This window comes from Oncorhynchus clarkii, chromosome 5 (genome assembly GCF_045791955.1).
Source record: "Oncorhynchus clarkii lewisi isolate Uvic-CL-2024 chromosome 5, UVic_Ocla_1.0, whole genome shotgun sequence".
Classification (NCBI taxonomy): Eukaryota; Metazoa; Chordata; class Actinopteri; order Salmoniformes; family Salmonidae; genus Oncorhynchus; species Oncorhynchus clarkii.
Genome location: NC_092151.1, coordinates 65,761,962 through 65,788,770, shown reverse-complemented (window position 1 = coordinate 65,788,770; position 26,809 = coordinate 65,761,962). Strand labels below are relative to the sequence as shown.

The following is a 26,809-nucleotide window of genomic DNA, read 5'->3' as shown; positions in this document are numbered from 1 at the left end:
CAACCTCATTCACTGGCCAAACCTCGCTATTTCCTTTTGGGTTCATCAGACAAAAACAGTTCCCTGTTAAACCCATACGGAGACACTTGACCCCATTGGACATTCTTAAACCATTTTGCTGGTGTCATCCTATCTGCCTGGCTGGCTGGGACAATAAAACAGTGGTGGAAAAAGTACCCAACCGTCATACTTGAGAAAAAGTAAATGACTCGAGTAAAAGTGAAAGTCACCCAGTAAAATATTACTTGAGTAAAAGTCTAAAAGTATTTGGTTTTAAATACACTTAAGTATCAAAAGTAAATGTCATTGCTAAACATACTTAAGTATGAAAAGTAAAAGTACATCATTTCACATTCCTTATATTAAGCAAACAATTTTGTTGTTATTTTAATTCATGGATAGCCAGGGGCACACTCCTTTTGTGTCCGCCAGATCAGGCAGTAGGGATGACTATGGATGTTCTCTTGACAAGTGCGTGAATTGGACCATTTTCCTGTCCCGCTAAGCATTCAAAATGGAAATAGTGCTTTTAGGTGTCAGGGAAAATGTATGGAGTAAAAAGTACAATATTTTCTTTAGGAACGTAGAAAAAGTCCAGATACCAGGAAAGAGAAGTCCAGATACCCCCAAAAAACGACTTAAGTAGTACTTTCAAGTATTTTTACTTAATTGCTTTACACCACTGCAATAACGTAGGACCCGTTCAGCCTTGGCTGCTACAACACTGCTCTCCAGTGGTCCCTAAAGGAGTATGGATAATGGTAGATACAGACTACTAGTCAGCCGTGTTCATTGCTGTTGAATGTAGAGTGGATCTAAATGCAGTATTAACAAACATTATTACTAACACTGTTTATAATTTCACCCTATTCCATAGCAATGCAAATATAAATTATTTAGACACCACATGTCAAAATAAAGCAGGGAAGTGATGCCTCATCCTCAGGTAATATGTGAGGAAGACCTCTGTAAAGCAGATACCTGTGGATGCTTACAATGTTGCTGTGGTTTTACAATGTTGCTATTGTTTTATAATGTCACTATGGTTTTACAGTGTTGCTATGGTTTTATAATGTTGCTATCGTTTCATCCATACTGCAAAGTGCAACTGTGTAAAAATATGGGAAACTATTTTTTGGGAGTAATGGGTGTTGTCACCTTTGGTGAACTGAAGGAATGTTTGGATACAAGACACTTCCTCTAGGTGGCAGTGGTTCTCCATAATGTGAGATGGGTAGCAGAGATAGCACTAGTACAGTATGAGGAGAGGTTCTTCACATGTGCAAACTCACTTATACCCTCTGTGTGAGGTGATATGGGATGCCTGTGTACCAAGAGAGGGTTAGACCAACCTATAAGAACAGCTAATACAGAGACAAAAGCCTTCACACAAGCTAAGGCATTTGTCAGTAAGTGAATTGGGTCAAATGGCAGAGGGGGGTGGCACGCGGAGGGGGTGGGAGTGGGGGGTGTCAGTGAATTGAAACTGTAACGAGGTCAGCAGAGTGGCTGTGCCCCAGTGTCTCGGTGCCCTCCTCTCCCCAGTGCTTGGCTGGGCTCCAGGCTGCAGCCCCAGAGGGCCAGAGAACAGACCCTTCTCTCAGTGGCCCCCGGGAGGGGGGGGCAGAAGGTACAGTAGGAGGAAGGAGGAGGCCGCCTCAGCTCTTCTGTACGGTTCACAGAGCCTGAATGGCCACCAGGCCTGGGGCTTTTGATAGTGCCACACAGAGGGCCCACAGGAGCCACAATGAACCCCCTCCGTCTCTCCCTAGCCCACAACAAAACAAGCACAGCAGCACTCAGATGGACACACATCTATAATGATGGACGTTGGGGCTTGGTTCAGATAAGATCTAGTGCTTAAATTCAACCATTCTATCAAAATACATCCCCCATTCTATTCCACTATGAGCAAAAGCAAATTCCATGTACATCAAATTAAACATACATCCATGTACATCCATGTACATCCAATCAACATGTCTCTTGATACAGTATTAGTTATAGACCCACTAAACCAACTAATAAGCACACAAAATATTGGAGAGGATTGAATGCTTCTGTCGTACAAAACATGGTTTCCACGGTTCCTATTTAGGGGAGCTCCCACCAACCCCCACCAGCACCCCCAGCCCAAAGTGATTCAAGCACACTCTCCACTGGGTCCAACACTCTTTCACAGCCAGTGAATTCAACTGGGATAGAACAAATCCCAGTTGAATTGTCTGAAAAAGGGGACAAAACAGAGGCATAAATGGGATAGTGGGGGAGCCCCAGCCCAGGAGTCCTAGGTGAATGGGGTCTCTCTGCCTACTGCACAGCAGAGGGGGGAACGCTGTTCTGCACCAGGGCCAGAGGGGGGGGACCAGGGCCAGAACACTCAGGAGCCACTGGAGAGAGAGCTGGTTAGAATGGGAGGTCAGATAAGTACACTTAACACCAAGCTGTTTACACAGATGTCCATGCTGTATGGGGTTCTATCTCGCACAACAGTAACCAGGATGACCAACATTATTATAGGATAAAGCGGCAGGTTACGGGAGAGAGAGCGGCAAATATATGAAAGTGTTTCTCTGAAGTTTCCAATGTCATTTGCATGAGAATGGCCTCTAGAACTTCCTAACGAACCCGCTATACTCTAAAGGTCCATGGCCATGCTCCCAAAATCCATGGCAACCAAATGTCTACAGGAATGTCCCCTGGTTTGAAAACCTCTGCCTTTTAATGGGCAACAAGTCCTGGAAAGAGAATGTAACAAAAGTGTGATGGGCACAGATATAGAACAATGGAAAGAGTTCATTTCTACCTCTCCACCACGTCCTCCCCACTCCAGCAGGTGAAGTCCTCCCCCACCATCTCACTCTCACACAGTGTCTCCGGCAGGGCAGAGAAGAAGGACCTGTAGCGCTGAATATAGCCCATAAACTCTCTGAGGGAGAGTAGAGAGAGGGAGAGAGAGAGAACGCGAGAGAGAGAGGAGAAAGAGAGAGGGTGTTGATCATAACCACAATATCATACGTATATTTATATATGTTGATGTGATTAAATAAAGTGTTGCTGGTGGTCTACCCCTGTACTCCGTCCCAGATGGACACAATAATGTGAGAGGGGGAGATGCTGGACTCCATGCTTACCTAGAGATCTTTTTCAGACTTCGAGGCTTATCAATCTTGGATGGTTTCAGAGGTAAGGACCTGGGACGACGTGATCACGGTCAAGGAGAGAGGAAGGAGAGAGAAGGAGGTGGTGTGGGAATAGCAGGGGTCCAATGCAAATCAAACACAAGTCAGAGCGAAAGAGAGGGAAGAGAGAGCAAACTTCAAAAGGTAAATAAATAATAATGATAAAGAGAGCTTGCTTGACAACAAAATATATATGGCAAAAGTGTGCTTGTAAATATATTGCAACTTGTAAAGACATGTTGGGGACAGGAACACAGCATGCCAACCAGCTACAACACCAACCACTCTAAGGCAGTGGACCAGACACTATGGCCGCCTCTCTCGCTCACCTCCTGGTATGCGACAAGCGGCCCAGTGTGACCTCGGCTGGGGAGGGCGTTGAGGCCACCGAGGTCGGGGAGGTGGTCACGGAGGTCATGACCTCCAGGGTGGGACGTATACTTGTCACTGACGGAGTGTCTGTGAGAGGCCCACATACTTTATCAACCTAAGAGAGAGGGATGTGAGAGAAGGGTCAGAGAGACAGAGAGAATAGAGAGGGGAGAGGGGGGGGGGGGCGTACAGAAAGAGGTAGAGAGAGGTGGAGAGAGGGGTGGGTGGGTAGAGAAGCCCATGAGTCTGTGTGAAAAAAGAGGGCGCTCATTACATCCCTAACAGCGAATGCTCTACAGTTTGTGAGAACACATTGATACGTTGCTTTTGCAGATGTGTTGCAGATGTGTTGTAGATGTGTTGTAGATGTGTTGTAGATGTGTTGCAGGGATTATCCTGTGGAAATCATCAGGGACACAATGGAGATTATTCTTGTCTAAAATCAGACATATACAGAACTATGATACTGCACAGAGAGGAATGATCCATTCACTACACACAAAAAAAGGTGCTATCTAGAACATAACGTGTTTTTTCTGCTGTCCCTACAGGAGAATCCTTTGAGGAACCCTTTTTGGTTCCAGGTAGAACACTTTTGGTGCAGGGTAGAACCTTGTTGGGTTCCATGTAAAACCCTTTCCACTAGGGCCAGGACGATACCAGTATCGTGATCAAATCAAATCAAATGTATTTATACAGCCCTTCGTACATCAGCTGATATCTCAAAGTGCTGTACAGAAACCCAGCCTAAAACCCCAAACAGTAAGCAATGCAGGTGTAGAAGCACGAGGAATGACACTCGTTAATATCGTGGCAAGGAAACATTGGAAACAAATATTGTAAAATCTTGGAAACACACATTATGTTGTCACCCAGAATCACATTTATTTATTTTCCAAGCTATAGCACACAATATTTGACATAAAGGAGATTTTGAAACGACCAAAGAAGGTCTGCTTCATGTTTTCATTTTTGCCATGGATAAAAATATGGTGATTCTGGTATCGTCCCAGGCCCTACTTTCCACAGAGGGTTCTAAGTACATGGAACCCAAAAGAGTTCTACCTGAAGTTCTACCAGTCGAAGAACCCTTTTGGAACCTTTCTTTCTGAGAGTGTAAACAACTGATATTAACAGAGAGCCAGTGGATATGATATCAACAGAGGACCAATGGATATGATATCAACAGAGGACCAATGGATATGATATCAACAGAGGACCAATGGATATGATAACAACAGAGGACCAATGGATATGATAACAACAGAGGACCAATGGATATGATAACAACAGAGGACCAATGGATTTGATAACAACAGAGGACCAATGGATATGATAACAACAGAGTTCCAGTGGATATGATAACAACAGAGTTCCAGTGGATATGATATCAGCAGAGGACCAGTGGATATGATAACAACAGAGGGCCAATGGATATGATAACAACAGAGTTCCAGTGGATATGATAACAACAGAGTTCCAGTGGATATGATAACAACAGAGTTCCAGTGGATATGATATCAGCAGAGGACCAGTGGATATGATAACAACAGAGGGCCAATGGATATGATAACAACAGAGGACCAGTGGAAATGTGGATGCTGCTATGGTGTTGCACTTCTCTTTTCTATCCTTTTATGACTAATTGGATGGATGCTGGCGGGGGCAATGGAGAGAGAGAGAGAGAGAGTACAAACCAAGGTTAAATACATCAGCAACCGGTGGGTGGCCTGCCCAAAACAAAAAGCTTAGATGGTGTATTCTCTCTCTTCCTCCCTCCCTCTCTCTCTCCTCCTGCTTTCGGTGGAGAGTAGCTGAGAGTGAGTTATAGAGTGGTGTAACAGGGATCCCATTTACCATTCCCAACCACACAGCAGTGGGCAGGCTTTAAAGGCTCTCTAATGGAATTAGCACAGTTGGTTCCTGGACAGTAAGTAGGGTGCTGTGAAACAGTGAAATGTGGAAGTTTCAGAAAAGCTCTGCTACCGACTTTTGAGTAATGCAGCAGGGCCATGTAAAGCTGGGACAGAACTACTGAGACCAACAGAGACACAAACTGCATTCCCCAGAGATTAGACAGCATTCCAGCTCACTGACATTAAGTGTGGGTGTGTATTCATCTGTATCTCTTGTTTGCACATATTGAGAATGGGTTTGTATACATCTGGGAACCTCCTCTTTTTTATAATAGGGCTGCCAAAGAGCGAGGGAATCTGCTTGCAACTGTCACCCCTATTAGCAACTGTTATGTGTTATGTGTATGTGTGTGTGTGCGTGCGTGCGTGAATGCGTTTATATGTGTGTGTGCGCGTGTGTGTGCGTGTGTGTGTGTTCCTATAGTAGAGTTTTTTTGTCCAGAGATTAGCCACAGAAACTTTCTCATCACTCTGTCCCAGGCCCTGCACTGCAAAGCATTGTGGGAAGGGGTTGCCCAGCCAGCGCGAGGAGTCTTTGTCCAGAGTTGGATTTGCATTCAGGAGGGCAGGCCGCGGTCTCCCTACAGACACTCTCTGAGGGGATTCACTGGGGCCATAGATGACTGGAGAGGACCAGAGGAAACCTACTGAATGGCTGGCAGATCCTTTAGGAAGCCTCAAAACAGCTCAATGCCAGACCAGAACACAAATACACAGTTTAAAACCCACAAGTCTACAGGACAAAGAGTATGCTCATGCTAATAAAGTAGACTTTAACTCATCAAAAGACTGGTGGAGCTGGAGTGACATCACCAAAGTGCCCCTGCGTCCCGTCAATCAAGATCTCATCAGAGACTCTGCCACCCCGTGGCTCAGCTAAATTCTGTCTTAGCTCCTCCAAAGCTTTCAGTCTGGATCCTTAAGGATTGATAAATCCTTTATAACTCGAATAAAATTTGATTTGATTTGATGATATAATTAGCAGATGCAAATAAGCGTTGCTGAGCATTTTCACTTAAATTCAACTAGATATATTCATTAGGATTCTAGGATTCTTAATTACCACTATATCTCCCACGCTACAGCAATACCTGGTACAAGCGTTGAAAATAATGCTGAAATGTAAGAGAATATTAGGCACCGTCTGTGTCGGGTGGGTTTTTCTGAAGTCTATCGTCATTCTAGTCTCTCTCATCACTGACTGTTCTGGACACCTCCTCTCCTCTCTACCTTGTTGTGTTCTGGCAGATAGGGAGTGATTGGCAGGCGGGGGGGGGGGGGGGGGGGGGGGGTTGGTGTGTCTGTCTGCTCTGGCCTGCTGCTGCTGCTTCTGCTGCTGCTTCTGCTGCGTCAGGCATCTGTGTCACATCTGCTCCTGCTCATCCTGTGTCTCCTTGATCTGCCGCTCCCCCAGTACTCTCTCCCTCTCTCTCTCTCTGTGTGTGTGTGATTGTGTGGGCGGAGACAGGTGTGCTGGAGTCAGAGCAGATCCCCACCAGCTGCAACCTGTTCCATAATCAAGACCTCAAGACCTCTAGCATGGAAGCCCTGCCACTTCCATGCTGCCAGATGGTAATCTCTGCTCAGTCAGTCTACGGTTCTAGCCGTTTGTTACTATTCAGATCCTGCTATCCTGTTTTCCTTGCCTGATGCTGTTTTCCTCTCCGCTACAGTTCTGCCAGCTCTGACTCTGGTCCCTGTCTCCAGTCCCACGTCTCGTCATCCTGCTACTCTGTCCTGGATTCCCCACTCTACTACTCCCTTGGATTCCTTTCCGGACCTGCTTACCCTGTCTCAACCCCTCTCGCTCCAGCCTCAGCCTCCGCACATGGGTTCCAGCAACCCGTCCGAGCTTCCCCTGACCTTCACTCCATCTCCCCCTGTGTGTCAATAAATACCTTGGTTACTTCGTCCCAGTCTCCTTGTCGGGGTCTGCTCTTGGGTTCCCCTGTTCCATTCCGCATAACAATCTGCCTACACTTAACTACAGTAGATAGGCTAATGGACCGTTTGTATGGATGTGCTGAGCAGGCAACTCTCCCCATGCCCCTGGCCAACTGGAAACCTGGCCCAACAAACCACGTTACAGGAGTAAGACAAAGAAAGGAAAGAGGGAAAAAAATAGGTAGTGAAGGGAATATGGAGAGGGGGAAGAGAGAGGTAGTGAAGGGAATATGGAGGGGGGGAAGAGAGAGGTAGTGAAGGGAATATGGAGGGGGGGAAGAGAGAGGTAGTGAAGGGAATATGGAGGGGGGGAAGAGAGAGGTAGTGAAGGGAATATGGAGGGGGGGAAGAGAGAGGTAGTGAAGGGAATATGGAGGGGGGGAAGAGAGAGGTAGTGAAGGGAATATGGAGGGGGGGAAGAGAGAGGTAGTGAAGGGAATATGGAGGGGGGAAGAGAGAGGTAGTCAAGGGAATATGGGGGGGTAAAAAGAGAGGTAGTCAAGGGAATATGGGGGGGAAGAGAGAGGTAGTGAAGGGAATATGGAGGGGGGGAAGAGAGAGGTAGTGAAGGGAATATGGAGGGGGGAAGAGAGAGGTAGTCAAGGGAATATGGGGGGGAAGAGAGAGGTAGTGAAGGGAATATGGAGGATGGGAAGAGAGAGGTAGTGAAGGGAATATGGAGGGGGGGAAGAGAGAGGTAGTCAAGGGAATATGGGGGGGTAAAAAGAGAGGTAGTCAAGGGAATATGGGGGGGGGGGAGAGAGAGGTAGTGAAGGGAATATGGAGGGGGGGAAGAGAGAGGTAGTGAAGGGAATATGGAGGGGGGAAAGAGAGAGGTAGTGAAGGGAATATGGAGGGGGGGAAGAGAGAGGTAGTCACGGGAATATGGGGGGGTAAAAAAAATAGGTAGTGAAGGGAATATGGAGGGGGGGAAGAGAGAGGTAGTGAAGGGAATATGGGGGGGGAAGAGAGGTAGTGAAGGGAATATGGGGGGGAAAGAGAGAGGTAGTGAAGGGAATATGGGGGGAAAGAGAGAGGTAGTCAAGGGAATATGGGTTGGAAAGAGAGAGGTAGTGAAGGGAATATGGGGGGGTAAAAAGAGAGGTAGTCAAGGGAATATGGGGGGGGAAGAGAGAGGTAGTGAAGGGAATATGGGGGGAAAGAGAGAGGTAGTCAAGGGAATATGGGGGGGTAAAAAGAGAGGTAGTCAAGGGAATATGGGGGGGAAGAGAGAGGTAGTGAAGGGAATATGGGGGGAAAGAGAGAGGTAGTCAAGGGAATATGGGGGGGAAAGAGAGAGGTAGTGAAGGGAATATGGGGGGGTAAAAAGAGAGGTAGTCAAGGGAATATGGGGGGGAAAGAGAGAGGTAGTGAAGGGAATATGGGGGAAAGAGAGAGGTAGTGAAGGGAATATGGGGGGGTAAAAAGAGAGGTAGTCAAGGGAATATGGGGGGGAAAGAGAGAGGTAGTGAAGGGAATATGGGGGGGGTAAAAAGAGAAGTAGTCAAGGGAATATTGGGGGGGAAAGAGAGAGGTAGTGAAGGGAATATGGGGGGGAAAGGGAGAGGTCGTGGAGGGGGAAAGAGAGAGGTCGTGGAGGGGGAAAGAGAGAGGTCGTGGAAGGGAAAAGAGAGAGGTCGTGGAGGGGAAAATAGAGAGGTCGTGGAGGGAATGAGGAGGGGAAGAGAGAGAGGAAGGGAAGGGAATGTGGAGGGGAAAAGAGAGGGGCTATGTAGCAGTAGTCAGAAAGGCAGAAGAGGGGATGTTATTGTCAACGAACACATGATTTACTGTAGCTACATAGGCCCACATCGCCTCTATCTCTGGTAGTTTGGTATAGGTTACTGTAGGGGGAGGTTTATCTCCACAGGAAAGACATGCAGCAGGACATCTAGAATGATAATCCCCCTACATTATAAAGGATTATAAACACGCATACAAAATGCGCACACACATCTGTGTGGAGAGGGAAAGAAATGTAAAACAGTGGAAAAGGAGCAGGAGGAAGAGGAGGCGTAAAGCAAAAGGTGTGAAAGAGTGAACGTGCAGACATTTGTGAAAGGTGCATGAGTCATAAGAAGGGGGGGTCCCTTCCCATCTCTGGGTCCAGACCTCAAATGCCGGCCCAGAGGGTAACCAGCCATCCTAGCCCTGCTGAACCAGTGAGTGAGCAACACTTGATCCTGGGGGTGGCAGGGAAACCGTAAAAACACTACTACAAATACTGTGCCAGTAACAGAGAGGGGTGCTGATGGGATGGGGAGGGGTGCTGATGGCCCCCGCGGACCCCCACTCCTGTCGCCCAAACACCTCTGTACAACATAAACAGGTATGTGTTATATAGTGTAATCCTTCATGTCTCATTACCATAAATACAATTATAATCATATTCATAATCACAATCTAAATCAGGCCCACAGGTGCAATCATTATCATTACAACTTAATATTCAAGCTTGTCTTTCTACACAACAGGTTCTCTTTAGTGTGAGCAAAGAGATCATGTCCTGTCTGTCTTTCTCTGTAAACAGTCTCTTGTTTGACTCACTGGGATACATTCAGCTTTGGTGGAATTAGACAAATTCTCCCTTCTCTCTTCTCTTGCCCCCTGCTTTACAAGTACCAAGAAATCTGCCAGCCTGTTGAGTCCAAAGCCAAAAGAGAGGGTCCATGCCGCCTCATGCCCCCCACTCCTAACAGGCAGCCAAGGATCTCCTTGCCACATCACTCCTTGCCCACCACGGTGTTACACAGAAGAGTCTTGAGAGGTTTTTTTGTGGGTGTCGTTAATAGAGAACACAAAGACTTAAGAGAACAAGTTTTATATGACGGATGAGACCTACCATGATTTTCAATGACATGTGTCCTGTGAGGGGTGGTAATGTGCTCAACATGTGTCCTCATGGGCCTTGGGAGGTGTGTCATATCAGTACAGTCCTAAGACAGGTGAAGTGTGAGTGATGGGTGAGGCGCTGACTCACGATGGCGCTGATGCGTGGCCCATGCAGCTGTGCGTGCAGGATGGCGTCGTTGATGTGGTTCCTGATGCCCAGCAGGGCCAGCTCCAGATCGTGGCCCCCGGCCAGGGCCCCCGTCAGCTCCTGCAGCAGGGCCACATAGTGCCTCCAGGGCCCGTCTAGCTCCGAGAGCCCCACCAGGCAACCCCGCATTACGTTAAGACATAGTCCTCCACACGGCCGGATCAGGGTCAGGCCCCTGCAGTGGGGGCAGTACTGCATCCTCACCAGAGCCCGCCCACACTCCCTGGCCAGCCCTGCCCGCTCTGTGGCGTTCAGTACCTCTGCCCCCATCATCAGCGCCCGGCTCAGTGCCCGCCCTGTGCTCAGAGCCCGGGTCAGCCCCTCGGCCAGGGCACGAGGGTGGGGCCCAAACGGGTTGACATCCTGGCGCGTCTTGCGCAGACACTCACTGTGCTCAGAGGAGGGCGGGGCCGAGGCCAGGCCAGGGTTGACAAGGCGCCGGTACACCAGTGGGAAGAGGTCGTCATAGAAGCGGTGCACGGAGTGCTCCATGGAAGTGTTGCCGTCTCCTCCCAGGAAGAGAGAGAGGACGGAGAAGAGGTCTGCCACCAGGGGGCGTGCGTCCTGGGAGAGGGGCTCATAGGCACTGTCAAACAGAGCACTGGTCAGGTTCAGAGTGAACGACAGAAGAGACTGGAACGTGTCTGCACAGCCAGAGAAAGAGAGAGGGGGAGAGAAAAAAAGACAGAAGAAGATGGAATGGTGAAAAGACATTGTAAAAATGATCTTTCTTGTCTTTTATCTTACAATGAGTATAAGTGAGAGAAAGCTTTTCTTATTGTATGCATGTGCCTGTCTGCTCATGTGTGTGTGTGTGTGTACATAACAGGACTTTAGAGGGGTGGGGAGGTTCTGGGCCCAGTGGGAACACCCCCCCCCCCCCCCCCCCTCCCCCTGTTCTGATGTCAGTCTGATGGCATTCTGACAGATGGAAGAGAGACAGCAACTGTGACACTTCTACAGGACTAGACACACACACAAAACCCCTCTCATACAAGTCTAAAAAAATTCATTATATACTTATATACCCCCAACTCCCTCCCAACACAGTCACACAGAGTTCTCCCTAATATCCCACGGGAGTAATATTACTCATCACAGCTGTTGTGTTTGAGATGCCTGCTATTGTTCCTGACTTATTGTCGGGAAGACATTCTGTGTGTTGGATGATGTGTCTTCTGTCTGTCTGTCTGTCTGCCTGCCTGCCTGCCTGCCTGCCTGTCTGTCTGCCTGCCTGCCTGCCTGCCTGCCTGCCTGTCTGTCTGTCTGTCTGTCTGTCTGTCTGTCTGTCTGTCTGCCTGCCTGCCTGTCTGTCTGCCTGCCTGTCTGTCTGTCTGTCTGTCTGTCTGTCTGTCTGTGTTAGTCCCTCTATATGTCTGGCTATCTACAGATGGAGAGGTGAAGAGGTGAACACAGCAGTGAATGAGGACTTGCTGTACATACCGAACCATTAACCAGGGATCAAGCCTTTGCTTAGTGATTATGGAAATTCAGTACAGTACACTAGCACAGGCTCTCCTGTCAATACAGACTGAGCTGTTTTAACTGGAGCATACTTTAATACTGCAATTAGTACCTAGGCTTATTCAGTAGATACATGCTTGAAGAAAAATACATAGCCTACACATATACATTTGATTTTAAACATGGAGAAACAAATCAAGCTAGGATATCGTAAAAACACTTGATCTCTCAAACAACATTATTTTACTACAAAAGGTGAGTCAGTAGAAGGCCAGTCCACTCCTTCAATCACTGCAATCTAGCAGACTTTCCGGCTTTAATCCAAAACAGGTACAGAAATGAGATAATTTCACAATTAACTCAATTAATGGAATCATTATTAGGGCTGTATAAGGAGATATGTGCTTAGGCAAACACCATATACTTCCACAGCTTAGAAGGAACCATCCCGGTTCAACGACAGGCAGGCAGCCCACAGCTGAAACAGAAACCTACTGACTGACTGACTGGGTATTCTTGGCTGGAGGATCTGTCAGGGTTAAATTGAGAAAGCCTGGTACTATTCCTGCACCCTATGCTGAGCAATTGGTGTCCGTAATAACTCTCTGAAAATACCTTACCGTAAGTGTGTGATTTATTTTGTTTATTTTTTATTTAACCTTCATTCAACATAATACATTTAAAAAGATGGCACAACCCAGCTTTGTGGTTACGGTCATGGCGATTCATGACAAGTGACTAATGTCCTTGGTCTCTCTCTCTCTCTCTCTCTCTCTCTCTCTCTCTCTCTCTCTCTCTCTCTCTCTCTCTCTCTCTCTCTCTCTCTCTCTCTCTCTCTCTCTCTCTCTCTCTCTCTCTCTCTTGCTAAAACACAATTTCTCTCTCCATTTCTGAAAACACAAAACCTCATCTTCAAGCATAACCTCTGACTCCTCATGCAAAATGAAACATTCGCCTCAAAACAGTTTTACCTGTGTTCAAAATCAAATCATAAACAAAGTGATCAAAATGATATACACTCTCAAGCAGTCAGTAAACAATACACCGAAAAATAGAAAACACATTGTTCAAAACATCCAATTTTCAGGGAGAAGTACATTTTTTATCTAAAAAAATATTCATATTTTTCCGTAATTGTCTTTTGATGAACAAATACATGTTCTATCATAGTAGCTCAAAATTGATCAGAAATTACTACTCTGCTTTGCTCTTTTGTTTTTTGTTCTTCCTCCTCCTTGTACCCCTATTGTTACAGTACTGTACCCTGCATCTCACAAACTTGTCCTTTGTCTCAGTGATACTGTAACTCTTGTTCTTTGTTGATATGAACCTGCAACCAGTCAAAATCTATTGAGCAGTCAATACTGTTAATAAATGGAAAGCACAATGTTCAGGGCCATACAATTCATCCATTGTACAGTATACAGCCTACAATGCACTGTACTACAATATCCATTCTCAGACTTTCTCTTTCCCACCTTCAACAACCTGTTTGCTCTCTGAACTGGCTTATATTGGTTGCGTCACATCATTTGAAACAGGTTAAATCAATTTTGAGTGGTTGTGTTCAATCAATGACATATGTTCTCTATTTGTATTTGATTGTTGCCACTTGTGTTTACCAGTATGGATGACATGTGCATTAGAGTGCAGAATGTGTTTTGAGAATGAGAATGTGTTTAGAGTTTTGCTGAAAAGTCTAAGTGAGATCTGCAAATTGTGTTTTACCATGTGAAATGGTTTAAGGTATTGACAACAGACTGCATAATTAGCTAAATGAGTCGAGGCAACTGAGAAATTTGTTCAGCCAATGGGTTTTAGTGTTTTAGCAATTGAGAAAAACTGTAATCCCTGTGTTTATCAGTGAAGCGTGAGGTTCCCAGGCTAGGTATGTCGTTAAAGAGACATGATCACAGATTATACAACCTTTTTTATGACCAGAGAGGACATACCATCTCCACCCCTAAGCCCCTCAGCACCCCACTACCTCTAATCAGGCCATCGGTCATTACAGTTTCATAACCTTTTTTGACAACACTGATCAAAATGTAAAACGTCTGGCTGCATGCGTTCTTATCAGTCATACTGAAGCACATTTGATATTTCCTACATTCTCACTTTTACTGGCTTGACTGCAAACCATTCTAGCACTGTGAAAAGGGTAACCTTCTCCTGTAAAGCATTTGACCCCAAACCCCTAATCCAGCTTCCCAGGATTTGGGGTTTAGAAAAGGGAGGGTGGAGGGGATGAGGGGGTGGAGGAGGGAGACCAACAGGTGGAACTGCAAGAAGTGTGTGTGTGTTGGGGGGGGGGGCCTTACGGAGAATGAATACTTGTCTGAATTAACAGATTGTACTGGCATGATGCCTAGGGCATTTAGATTTACACACAGAGAAATGTTTGTTTGGTGTCATCATCAGCACTGTTATTTAACTACTTAGAATGCACAAGTATGTACTCAAAGTACTCAAGTTCAACAAATACAATTAAATAGATGAAGTACGCTTAAAAGCAAACATTGTCAATGCAATACATTACTACTAATGGAGTTAGTAAAACTGTCTTGTCAGGAATGGGACGACCACTTCGACAGCTGCTATAATGCTGCGTTTGCCAGAAATGCCCCATTGAGTAACGAGCAATTGGAATGCAGGTGGGAAGCCAGGGGAAATGGTTTCTAATGTTCAAAAACTCCACAGAGAATTACATTCACTGATGGACTTTCACCCTCCCACACACATACTCATAGGAGAGAATGACACATTATACCTACTCAGACATTAGGCACCTACACATCTCACACACTTATAGATATTTACAGTATGTGTCCCATCTAGTAAACAAAGACACATCCACGCACGCTCACACAACACACACACACACACACGTTGGTTTTTCCAACCTTGTGGGGACCAAACAATTGAACCTAACCCTTTACCCCAGGGGCACAACAATCACTGGGGACGGTGGGACATGACCCTCCCACATTCTGAAATTGCCTTTGTTTGGTCCCATATCAACATAAGTAAATTAACTTGGCTCGTTTTTTTGCCAGTTGATGTGCCATTAAAGCAAGCCAAAAGTTGGCTAACATCAGATATTATTTTGCCCCAATCACAGTCAGTATAGCAACGTAACATTATTGATCTGTCAGTTTCCCGAGCAAATTCTCTACTTTTCACACTGACACGGTATAAACATATCTGCAGGCTTCACTGTCATGGTGCACAGTCAGTATACAACACTATGCACATCATGTCTTAGCAGGATCAGATGGTGACACATTTTGTAGTATATTATAACAATCAGTGAATGGATACAAAGTTCCATCTTGATTTGATAGGTAGGCCACAGTCTGGGATCTGGGAATAATGGTAATTTCAATTATTGAACCATTTATTATATTCTTGGATAATTTAATGTATAAATGTACAGCAAGGTATTTCTTTGTCATGTCTTATCTGAGCAGGTTTCCACTGCTCCAGAGACCAATGGCTGCGAGCTTTACACCACTCCAGCCGACGCTTGGCATTGCGCATGGTGAACTTAGGCTTGTGTGCGGAAACCCATTTCATGAAGCTTCCGACGAACAGTTATTGTGCTGACGTTCGTTCCAGAGGCAGTTTGGAATTCGGTAGTGAATGTTGCAACCGAGGACAGACCCACTTCAGCACTCAGCAGTTCCGTTCTGTGTGCTTGTGTGGCCTACCACTTCGCGGCTAAGCCGTTGTTGGTCCTAGACGTTTCCACTTCACAATAACAACACTTACAGTTGACAGGGGCAGCTCTAGCAGGGCAGAAATTTGACGCACTGATTAGTTGGAAAGGTGGCATCCTATGACGGTGCCACGTTGAAAGTCATTAAGCTCTTCAGTAAGGCCATTCTACTGGCAATGTTTGTCTATGGAGATTGCATGGCTGTGTGCTTGATTTTATACGCCTGTCAGCAATGGGTGTGGCTGAAATAGCCAAATCCACTCATTTGAAGGGGTGTCCACATACTTTTGTATTTATAGTTTATGTTTGAATGCCCAGTCATGTTCATATGATCTCAGGCATAAATTACTGCAGTTTAAGACCATCCACAGAATGTGCTATATGCCAGTGAAACTGAATATCATGCACATGTTATTCTCTTGTGAAGGCCGGCTGAATTCTGGAAAAGTGTATGTTGTTTTTTCTCTGCATGTCTACAGATTCCCCCTTCTCTCTGTTTATGTTTGCTTGGAAATGTGGATACTCGAGACTGTTTTCAGAAGAAACTGTGTAACCTAGCATTTATAGCGGCTAACAAATGCATTTCCATTCATTGGAAGGTTTATTTATTTATTTCACCTTTATTTAACCAGGTAGGCCAGTTGAGAACATTCTCATTTACAACTGCGACCTGGCCAAGATAAAGCAAAGCAGTGCGACACAAACAACAACACGGAGTTCCACATGGATTAAACAAACATACAGTCAATAACACAGGCCTTCCATAAGGCAATAAATAGGCCATAGTGGCGAAGTAATTACAATTCAGCAAATAAACACTGGAGTGATAGATGTAAAGGAGCAAAGAAATACATAATAATAACAATATGGGGACGAGGTAGTTGAATGGGCTATTTACAGATGGGCTATGTACAGGTGCAATGATCATCAGTGAGCTGCTCTGACAGCTGATGCTTAAAGTTAGTGAGGGAGATATGAGTGTCCAGCTTCAGTAATTTTTGCAATTCATTCCAGTCATTGGCAGCAGAGAACTGGACCAGTGAAATATACCTGCTGGAGCACGTGCTACGGGTGGGTGCTGCTATGGTGACCAGTGAGCTGAGATAAGCGGGGCTTTACCTAGCAAAGACTTATAGACAACCTGGAGCCAGTGGGCTGGCGACGAATATGAAGCGCCGGCCAGCCAACGAGTACATACAGGTCGCAGTGGTGGGTAGTATATGGAGCTTTGGTGACAAAACGGACTGCGCTGTGATAGACTGAATCCAATTTGCTGAGTAGAGTGTTGGAGGCTATTTTATAAATGACATCGCCGAAGTCAAGGATCGGTAGGATAGTCAGTTTTACGAGGGTATGTTTAGCAGCATGAGTGAAGGATGCTTTGTTGGAAATAGGAAGCCGGTTCTAGATTTAATTTTGGAATGATTAATTAGGTTTGTTATCCTTCCACAATATCACAATGAATGGCAGAAATGTCAAGTCATGTATCACTAGATTTGATATATTACAAGATTACAGGTATACTGTGCAATTTTCATAAGGTCTAGGTGGCTTATATGGAATACTGTGTGACAAAAGGAGTCTATATTGAAAACATGCCCACGTCAGGGGAGATACCTATTGTGGGCAATCCCTAGCTGCTGGGCTGCTCAGTCCTGGCCCTGGGGGTCTGCCGTAATGTTGCCTGACACTCTGGCCTTGGCCTATCACACCTGAAACCAATCATGAATGTTTCACTAAGATCGTAAAGCTGAGTGGGGTGTGTTGGGTGGGGCGCTGCAGTGCTGTGGACCCCTAGGGACAGGATGGGGTGGTCCAGCTATATTGTGTACAAGTAAAAAGAGCTCTACAGTACTAGTAGGCCTATGATATGAATTACAGTGCCCTCTGTAATTATTGGGACAGTGAACCCTTTTTTACTTTTTGGGGCTTGGATTTGAAATCAAACAATGACTATGAAGTTCAAGTGCAGACTGTCAGCATTTTCCCCCTGGGTATTTTCATCCATATCAAGTGAACCGTTCAGCTGCATCTGAGTCTTCAATGACAGAACAGTGCCAATACCTCCTTCCTTAATGATGCACACAAGACAGTTGAGTGAGCAACACTAAGGAGTACCATGTCATGGGTTGGAAAAGATACAACTATTGCAGTTCAGTGGAATCTAATTTTCTACTGTCAATAAAACCAACTTGAGAAGACTTGCACCACCCTCCTACAATGTATAGGCAAATCCTCCATGCACAAAGCCAGCCACTGTCAGAGAATGTCCCACTCATGACCAGAATAGTCACAGTCTATGAGCATAGCCCAGGTTTAGTGGGCTGTGGTGTTTCCCAGGTTGATAGGAAGTATTTACTCAAACTGTGGGAAAAGGAAGAGCTGGAAAGCAGCTGCAGGCTGAGGACTAAGAGGAGACCGTAATGAAAACATCCTGTACATACAGAGGGAGACCAGTAGGGACACTAATTAGCCCTTTACAGCTCATACGCATACCCTGACTGACTACTGTACTATTCTATTGTACAATTGGCCATACTAAACCCAAACCCTGTTTTTGAAATTGATGTTGTTTTGTTTTTTTCATTTCCAACATCTCAACAACCCAGCTTTGGATAATTTGGTTAAATGGGATGAGTACACAGCCTAAAACTGAAATGGAGGTTCTGGAACATGGTTCCAGGGTGTAGCAGGGGCACTGTCCTGTCCCCGGCAAGCCAGTCAAGCTGCTCTGGAGGGCCTCTCTCTCTAATATGTCTACTGCTGGCTCATATAACCTAGGAGCTGACTGGAATCAAAGGGACCCGGTAAGACACAGATGACTGGCATGCAGTCTACAGTTTCCAGGGCCAAATGTATCCCTGTGTGACCAGCTTGGACTCACGGCCACGGGTATACCCCATACTCTGACACCAGGGCACCTGGATATGTAGCAGACTCGAGACTGAGATGGAGACAGAGGTAGGATCAGAGGTGCTACTCATATCATCCTAACGTCAAGAAACAATTCACTGATCATCACAGACATATGAACGTTTAAAGGTTGTGAAATTGTGTGGGGGTTTTCTTCCTGATTTACAGACACACAAAAACAGTATTTGAAATGTACTATGATAAATTATTTGACCATGCTATATCTGCATTCTTGAGTGTTTCCAACAAGAGGGCTGGTTCAGACATTCCCGTGTGTGGGACACAAACCATTTCCATGGGGTGCCTCTGGGTACCCTTTACACAGACAGACGACAACCTACAACTGTAGTCTCATGTCAGGACGGACTCCTCCTCAGTCTTCTCAGTTTCACCCACATGCGTTTCCAATTATGTGTGCAAATCAGTTCCACAAGAGCCTGTCATGAAGGTTAAGCCACGCTGCAACTACCAATATAGAGTTACAGAGAGAGTGACAGGTTTCCAATGACACACCAATGCAGGAACATATGTATACTGTATATTCACACAAACACACACACACATACACACAGCGCAGCAAATCGGGTGTGGGAACGACCGAGCAGTAAATGTGATACTGGTTCGCACCTCCAGGTTCCTGGACGGAAGCTGGAGATCTTAACCCTATGTGGGCCACAGACAGAGGGCGGGGGGAGGGGCAGAGGTGAGCGGTGACGAGAAGGTGTGCGATCTATAAGTCTCACTTTTCAAAACCAGGTGCACTGAATCAGGGATCTCCAACTCTTGTCCCTATGTGGACGTATCCTATCCTAGCAACGGCGTCCAAAACACAGGGGCATCGAGTGACAGGGCAGGGATTACTTAGGGATCATGTGATGAGCCCATGCTCATCTGTGATAGGGTCAGACCAGCAGCCTGGACAGGAGGGCATGCAGGTCATCAAGCACCATAACTGACTACTGAGTCCCAAGACTGCTATCCTGACTCCTGTCCTGGCCATGTCGTCCATTCATGCTATAGGCTCCTTAATGGGACAGATTGAAGGGGATATCCTAGGTCTCTGCAGTGCTGACCCCATATGCCCTGCCTGGACCCCATTCCCACCCCCAACACCCACATTGGGCCAAGACACACCCTGGTCATAAGTTTGAGCTTGGCAGGTTCTAAATGGCAAGATCAGTGTCATGTCTCTGCACCGCCTGGCAGGGTTGTGTCAGTCAGTCTGTCCAATCTACTCTAACCTCTGAGGGTTTCAGCAAGTAGTGCTTAGGTACTTATGTAAATGTGTAGTCTTTTGTGGTGGACATGGAGTGTAGGGATACAGACCGGTATAGGCCCTGCAACAGCCTAAAGCCTAAATTAACTCAAGCTTATTTATGCTGCTGAATGGTCATTGGGTGTTATGGCGCATTCTGAGCCTGGTCAAAATGAGGTTCAGATGTAACTCATGAATCACATTTGTAACCATTAGTGTCCATCACCTATTTCACACAAGTAGATGGCAGGACCTTAGATCTTTTCCCAGAGACCAATTTGTAAGAGGCTTCAGAGGAGAGATGAAATGAAGCAGATGTCAGGGGGACCAGAGGGTAGCGTTTACAGAAGTACTCAGTAGAGAAGGAATACAGCAGTAAACAAAATGCTGCGAACATTATATACACATTAAGAAGTACAGCAAAAGGCTAATGATCACATCTGAAAGTGATACAGAATGACAGAAAAATATGCAAATATTAACATTTTCGAGTGTACTTCCTCTGAACTCACACTGCTTAAGGTTTGAGGCACTTAAACACATTGTACACACAGCATACATCCACAGAAACAGACACAAAACAAAAATACACGTAAGCACATATAAACACAAACACAAACATGTAAACTGCTATGATAATGCTTTGAGTGAAATGTTTGTTGTAATGAGATGCCTTATTCTAGAAGCCAATTAGATCAGGTTACCTCAGCAAACCCACTGCTGAAAGCCCAGTGAGCAGTGACCCGGCAGGCATCCTCAGAGGACACTGTTCACATCACTCACTGACATCATCTGTCTTTCAGCAGAGATAAAAGGCCCAGAAAGCCTCCCTTTCTGAGAAGCCAGGGACCAGCCACCCAACTTAATTATTCCGCTGCTCTATCATTCGCTACATACTTCAGTCTGAGACTGCAATCATTGAAGTCGTTTGTGTTGACATCAAAATGAGGGATATTGTAAAAAACAAAGTAATCAGCGATTGGATCTCTAACCAATCAGAGTATTAATTTTATAAACGCCCAACCCATCGGTTTCTGGGAGCAATCAAACGATCTAGAATGTATTGCCATTCTAGAAATAGTAGGGAAGGTACTCAGATCCAGACTCATTGCGGAGAAGAAACTAACGTCCATGGGCGGGCATAGAGCTTGGCAGGAGCAAGGAGTTTGGGTAGCCAGGCAACCGCCCAGCAGCCCTCTCTGTGAAAAGCAGAGTAGGATAACCCCACTATTCTTCCTTCCCATTCAGGACAGCTCGTTAGAGAGACAGATTGATTCAAATGTTAACACATCTCCAGGGATACTCAGTGAATGTAAACATTTTTCCCTCCCTGTCTTTCATTGGTTCAGAACAAGACCTGCTGTGTATTCTCTACTCTACATGGCTGAATAGAGAGAGAGAGAGAGAGAGAGAGAGAGAGAGAGAGAGAGAGAGAGAGAGAGAGAGAGAGAGAGAGAGAGAGAGCGTGACAGAGGCAGAGACAGACTCAGACATCTAGAAAGACAGAAAGCTATAGACAGATAGAGATACAGAGCGCAGTAGTCAAGTTATAATTTCTCAATGTGAGGCCTGGCTAAATATTTGCTTTAAAAGCCAATATTGAACAGTACAAAACCAATATCAAATGCCACTGAAGTGGTTCTCAGTGAATCATGGCTCTCTCGGGATATCAGTGAATTCGTAACAACCTAACCATTAAGAGACTTCAATAGCAATTACATTTTTTGTTGAATATATTCTAACATCATCCCACGCCCCTCTCCTCGCCCTGTCCCACAGGCCCCCCATATCCTTACCCTGGAAGGCAGAGGAATGGCCCACAATGAGGTACTTGAGCTCAAAGCTGTAGGAACGGATGTTCTGGAGAGTCTCTCTGCGCACTGCTGCCTGGTAACTCTCCTCCATCTTGCGTGTGCAACATGACGGGCCTGGGTGCTTGCAGATCTGCAGCTCACCATCTGGGAAAGAAGAGGAAACATATTATAACAACAAACCTGACTAGAGAGGAAGAAGCGAAGCGAGAGGTTTTACTCCGCCCAAAATCTGTCCATAAAAACAAGCCCACATAGTGAGGAATTTCTGTATAGAGGTCAATGAGAGAGTGTTGAATTTGTTCAACAAAAAATGTCATTGTAATAGAAGTTTCTTAATGGTTAGGTTGTTACGAATTCACTGATATAAGTGGACGCAGGTGGCATTTCGGCAACTTTGAAAGAAATGTACTATATATCGGAGTTGTGATGTTGTCATAGAGATAGCATGGACATTGCCATTGAGGTCTTTCACCATTTTAAAGTAGTCAACTGGGTGGGGATTGGGAACAATCAGCCAATGAAGAAGAAGAAAATGGACTACCTTAAAATGGAGATAACCTCAATTGCACTGCCCATGCTGTCACAGACGCTATAATGGCACAGATACAGAGATGAGTCCTCTATCTATCTCTATGGTCTGTTGGTCACACGGGTCTGTTGGTCACATGAGTATCTGCCCTCTCATTGGCTAGAATGGTCCCACCTGATTTAGTCTCCTCTCGTCTGCCTCTCATCTATGAGGCAATGTATTTCCATTGTTAGAGCTGTCACTTGACTATCTTGTCAATATAACAGACAATCTTTAACATGACACACCTCAACTGAGGTGTCAATATGAAATACATAGCTCAAGTGTGCTAGAAGCTTTGACCAAATGTGGTTAATAATACTTACTCAAATAGTTTAATAAATAAATAGTGAATAAATGGTTCCAACACATTATTTCTCTACATTTATTTCTGATGGGCATCTACACTGAGTGTACAAAACATTAAGAACACCTACTCTTTCCATGACAGACTGACCAGGTGAATCCAGGTGAAAGCTATGATCGCTTATTGATGTCACTTGTTAAATCTGCTTCAATCAGTGTAGATGAAGGGGAGGAGAAAGTTTAAAGAAGGATTTTTAACCCTTGAGACGATTGAGACATGGATTGTGTATGTGTGCCATTCAGGGGGTGACTGGGCAAGACAAAAGGTTTAAGTGTCTTTGAACAGGGTATGGTAGTAGGTGCCTGGTGCACCGGTTTGAGTTTGTCATGAACTTCAACGCTGCTGGGTTTTTCACGCTCAACAGTTTCCCATGTGTATCAAGAATGGTCCCTCACCCAAAGGACACCCAACCAACTTGACACAACTGTGGGAAGCATTGGAGTCAACATGGGCCAGCATCCCTGTGGAATGCTTTCGACACCTTGTAGAGTCCCTGCCCCAACGAATTGAGTCTCTTTGAAGGCAAAAAGGGATGCAACTCAATGTTAGGAAGGTGTTCCTAATGTTTTGTACACTCAGTGTATACTGTTTTCAAGTTCCCTTTCAGTTAACAAAGAGTCCCCTAATACAATCTCATTTGGATGAGATCCAGGGTGACCCTGGCACCCCTTAGCCACTCTAGCCGATGTCCTCGCTCACCTCCCCACTCCCCTCTACTCCCCTCCACCACACCCCCAAACCCCCCAACCCCCCCCCCCAAACCCCCCAACCCTCCCCAAACTGGCTCACCATCAGCTTGATCTCCCATATGAAACTAATACACCAGCATGTGAAAGTGGAGCCAGGAACGAGAGAGAGAGAGAGAAAGAGCTTCAGAAATAGACTTTGGCTATCTGGCCAGAACTGGCTGAATCAAAGTCCAGATACAAGAGCTCCAACAGGGCAGAGAGAGGAAGATGCAGAAGGAAACGGAGCGATGCAGCTGAGTTTAAGCTCACCAGAGTTAACATGCTTAAAAACTCAACCAGGCCTAAATCATTGGACGTGTCAAACATGACAGCATTGTGTGAACAAATCAATCATGTGACTGATGACAGCTAATGTAGACTTACATGCACTGGATGTTCTGTTGTTCAAGTATCAAAATGTTATCACAGTTGTGTGAAATAGCAATGTCTGTCTGGTCCTCGCAAGTATGGCTTTTCTCAGGCTCAGAAGCCCCCAATACAACCGCTGCATGTTCATTTCACTTAAAAGTAAGTCTTAAACAGTAAACAGTAAATCTCACATGTCTTCCAATCCCACGTATGAGGACAGAATTGGAGGTGAGCTGAGCGATGAGGAGGACAGGACACAGTGTCATACACATTCACAGCAAGCTCCTGAGAGGGGGTTGAGAGGCAGTGAAAGCGTGAGGATTCATGATTACCGTACTCGTCTCCTGTGTGAGGAATCTGACATTGACAAGCTACTATAAACCAAGCTGAAGAACAGCTGATTGGGATCACGAGATGGGAAAAAGCAGGCCCCTTCCCAATCCCCACTACCACCACAACATGCCCTACACTACTGGGCATCGGCAGCACAGTGGTGAAAAACATCTTCCACAACCCACCCGTACATCCACTCCTCGATGTGATCACCCTCTAAATGAATACGAGCATCTCACTCTATTTTCTGTGCTTCCTCTACCTGCTAAACTTTCTACCCAACTTATGCAAACAATGTGTGTGACAGTTAATAAGGATGAGGGCAAACAGCAGTGAAGGGAAAGGGGCTCAGTGTGCTAATAGACAAAGTCCAGTGTCTCCTCAGCTGTTGGAGTCAGCCCCCATTTGCCCCAGAATGCATTGCTGTGGCTGGATTCAGTGTCTGTGACACTTTCCCCCAAGGACAAGATGTTATGCATGCACTGTACATTAAAATACCACAGTGCAAGTGATAGACACTGCAGAGGGACACAGGAACAGGGGGCTTATTAAGACTGAAATAAATCAGTTAAACACTTGGGTACTTTCCAAAAGGCACAGTGATCATACAATACCACACATGAATATACAGTGCATATACAGTGGGACAAAAAAGTATTTAGTCAGCCACCAATTGTGCAAGTTCTCCCACTTAAAAAGATGAGAGAGGTCTGTAATTTTCATCATAGGTACACTTCAACTATGACAGACAAAATTAGAAAAAAAATCCAGAAAATCACATTGTAGGATTTTTAATGAATTTATTTGCAAATTATGGTGGAAAATAAGTATTTGGTCACCTACAAACAAGCAAGATTTCTGGCTCTCACAGACCTGTAACTTCTTCTTTGAGAGGCTCCTCTGTCCTCCACTCGTTACCTGTATTAATGGCACCTGTTTGAACTTGTTCTCAGTATAAAAGACACCTGTCCACAACCTCAAACAGTCACACTCCAAACTCCACTATGGCCAAGACCAAAGAGCTGTCAAAGGACACCAGAAACAAAATTGTAGACCTGCACCAGGCTGGGAAGACTGAATCTGCAATAGGTAAGCAGCTTGGTTTGAAGAAATCAACTGTGGGAGCAATTATTAGGAAATGGAAGACATGCAAGACCACTGATAACCTCCCTCGATCTGGGGCTCCACGCAAGATCTCACCCCGAGGGGTCAAAATGATCACAAGAACGGTGAGCAAAAATCCCAGAACCACACGGTGGGACCTAGTGAATGACCTGCAGAGAGCTGGGACCAAAGTAACAAAGCCTACCATCAGTAACACACTATGCCGCCAGGGACTCAAATCCTGCAGTGCCAGACTTGTCCCCCTGCTTAAGCCAGTACATGTCCAGGCCCGTCTGAAGTTTGCTAGAGAGCATTTGGATGATCCAGAAGAATATTGGGAGAATGTCATATGGTCAGATGAAACCAAAATATAACTTTTTGGTAAAAACTCAACTCGTCGTGTTTGGAGGACAAAGAATTCTGAGTTGCATCCAAAGAACACCATACCTACTATGAAGCATGGGGGTGGAAACATCATGCTTTGGGGCTGTTTTTCTGCAAAGGGACCAGGACGACTGATCCGAGGAAAGGAAAGAATGAATGGGGCCATGTATCGTGAGATTTTGAGTGAAAACCTCCTTCCATCAGCAAGGGCATTGAAGATGAAACGTGGCTGGGTCTTTCAGCATGACAATGATACCAAACACACCAGCCGGACAGCGAAGGAGTGGCTTCGTAAGAAGCATTTCAAGGTCCTGGAGTGGCCTAGCCAGTCTCCAGATCTCAACCACATAGAACATCTTTGGAGGGAGTTGAAAGTCCGTGTTGCCCAGCAACAGCCCCAAAACATCACTGCTCTAGAGGAGATCTGCATGGAGGAATGGGCCAAAATACCAGCAACAGTGTGTGAAAACCTTGTGAAGCCTTACAGAAAACGTTTGACCTCTGTCATTGCCAACAAAGGGTATATAACAAAGTATTGAGATAAACTTTTGTTATTGACCAAATACTTATTTTCCACCATAATTTGCAAATAAATTCATTAAAAATCCTACAATAATATTTTCTGGATTTTTTTTCTCATTTTGTCTGTCATAGTTGAAGTGTACCTATGATGAAAATTACAGGCCTCTCTCATCTTTTTAAGTGGGAGAACTTGTACAATTGGTTGCTGACTAAATACTTTTTTGCCCCACTGTATAAAGTCTACAACCCCCCAAGGATTTATTTTACATTTTATTTTGTTAATTGTATGTCAATGATCTACACAAAATACTATGTAAGTAGAAGAAAAATACATGAAAAATAAAACACAAATATACCTTGATTAGATAAGTATTCCCGCTCATGTGTTACATGTTAGAAACCCATTTGGCAGCAATTATACAGCTGTATTACTTTAGTGCCTTGCACTTATTCTGTATATCTGTATTCTTCTTTTCACTCTGTCATTTAGGCCATTGAACTCTGTAGCTGTTTAAAATCACCAATGGCCTCATGATGACATCTCTAATTAGTTTCCTTCCTGTCCTCAAGCTCAGTTCAGAAGGACGACTGCATCATTTTTGTGTCTGAGTGGTTTAATACATCATCCACAGTATAATTATTAACTTGACCATGCTTAAAGATACATTTTTATTTTTTAATTAGGCAAGTCAGATAAGAACAAATTATTATTTTCAATGACAGCCTACCCCAGACAACACTGGGCCAATTGTGCGTTGCCCTATGGGACTCCCGAACACAGCCGGATGTAATACAGGATTGAACCAGGGTCTGTAG

At 45.2% G+C, this 26,809-nt stretch overlaps 1 protein-coding gene across 2 annotated transcripts in view; it reads right to left on the bottom strand.

Annotated features, from left to right (window-relative positions):
- LOC139409248 (glypican-5-like) overlaps positions 1-26,809 on the bottom strand; it is a 73,553-nt gene that overhangs the window by 44,236 nt on the left and 2,508 nt on the right. For both annotated transcript variants that reach the window (XR_011634386.1, XM_071154131.1), the window contains exons 2-6: positions 21,601-21,762; positions 10,395-11,098; positions 3,512-3,669; positions 3,135-3,194; positions 2,807-2,929 (exon numbers count right to left, since the gene is read on the bottom strand). Coding sequence is in view for 1 of the 2 variants with exons in the window: in XM_071154131.1 (XP_071010232.1) it covers positions 2,807-2,929; positions 3,135-3,194; positions 3,512-3,669; positions 10,395-11,098; positions 21,601-21,762 (1,207 nt within the window). In the remaining variant the exon portion in view is untranslated. The remainder of the gene's footprint in view (positions 1-2,806; positions 2,930-3,134; positions 3,195-3,511; positions 3,670-10,394; positions 11,099-21,600; positions 21,763-26,809) is intronic.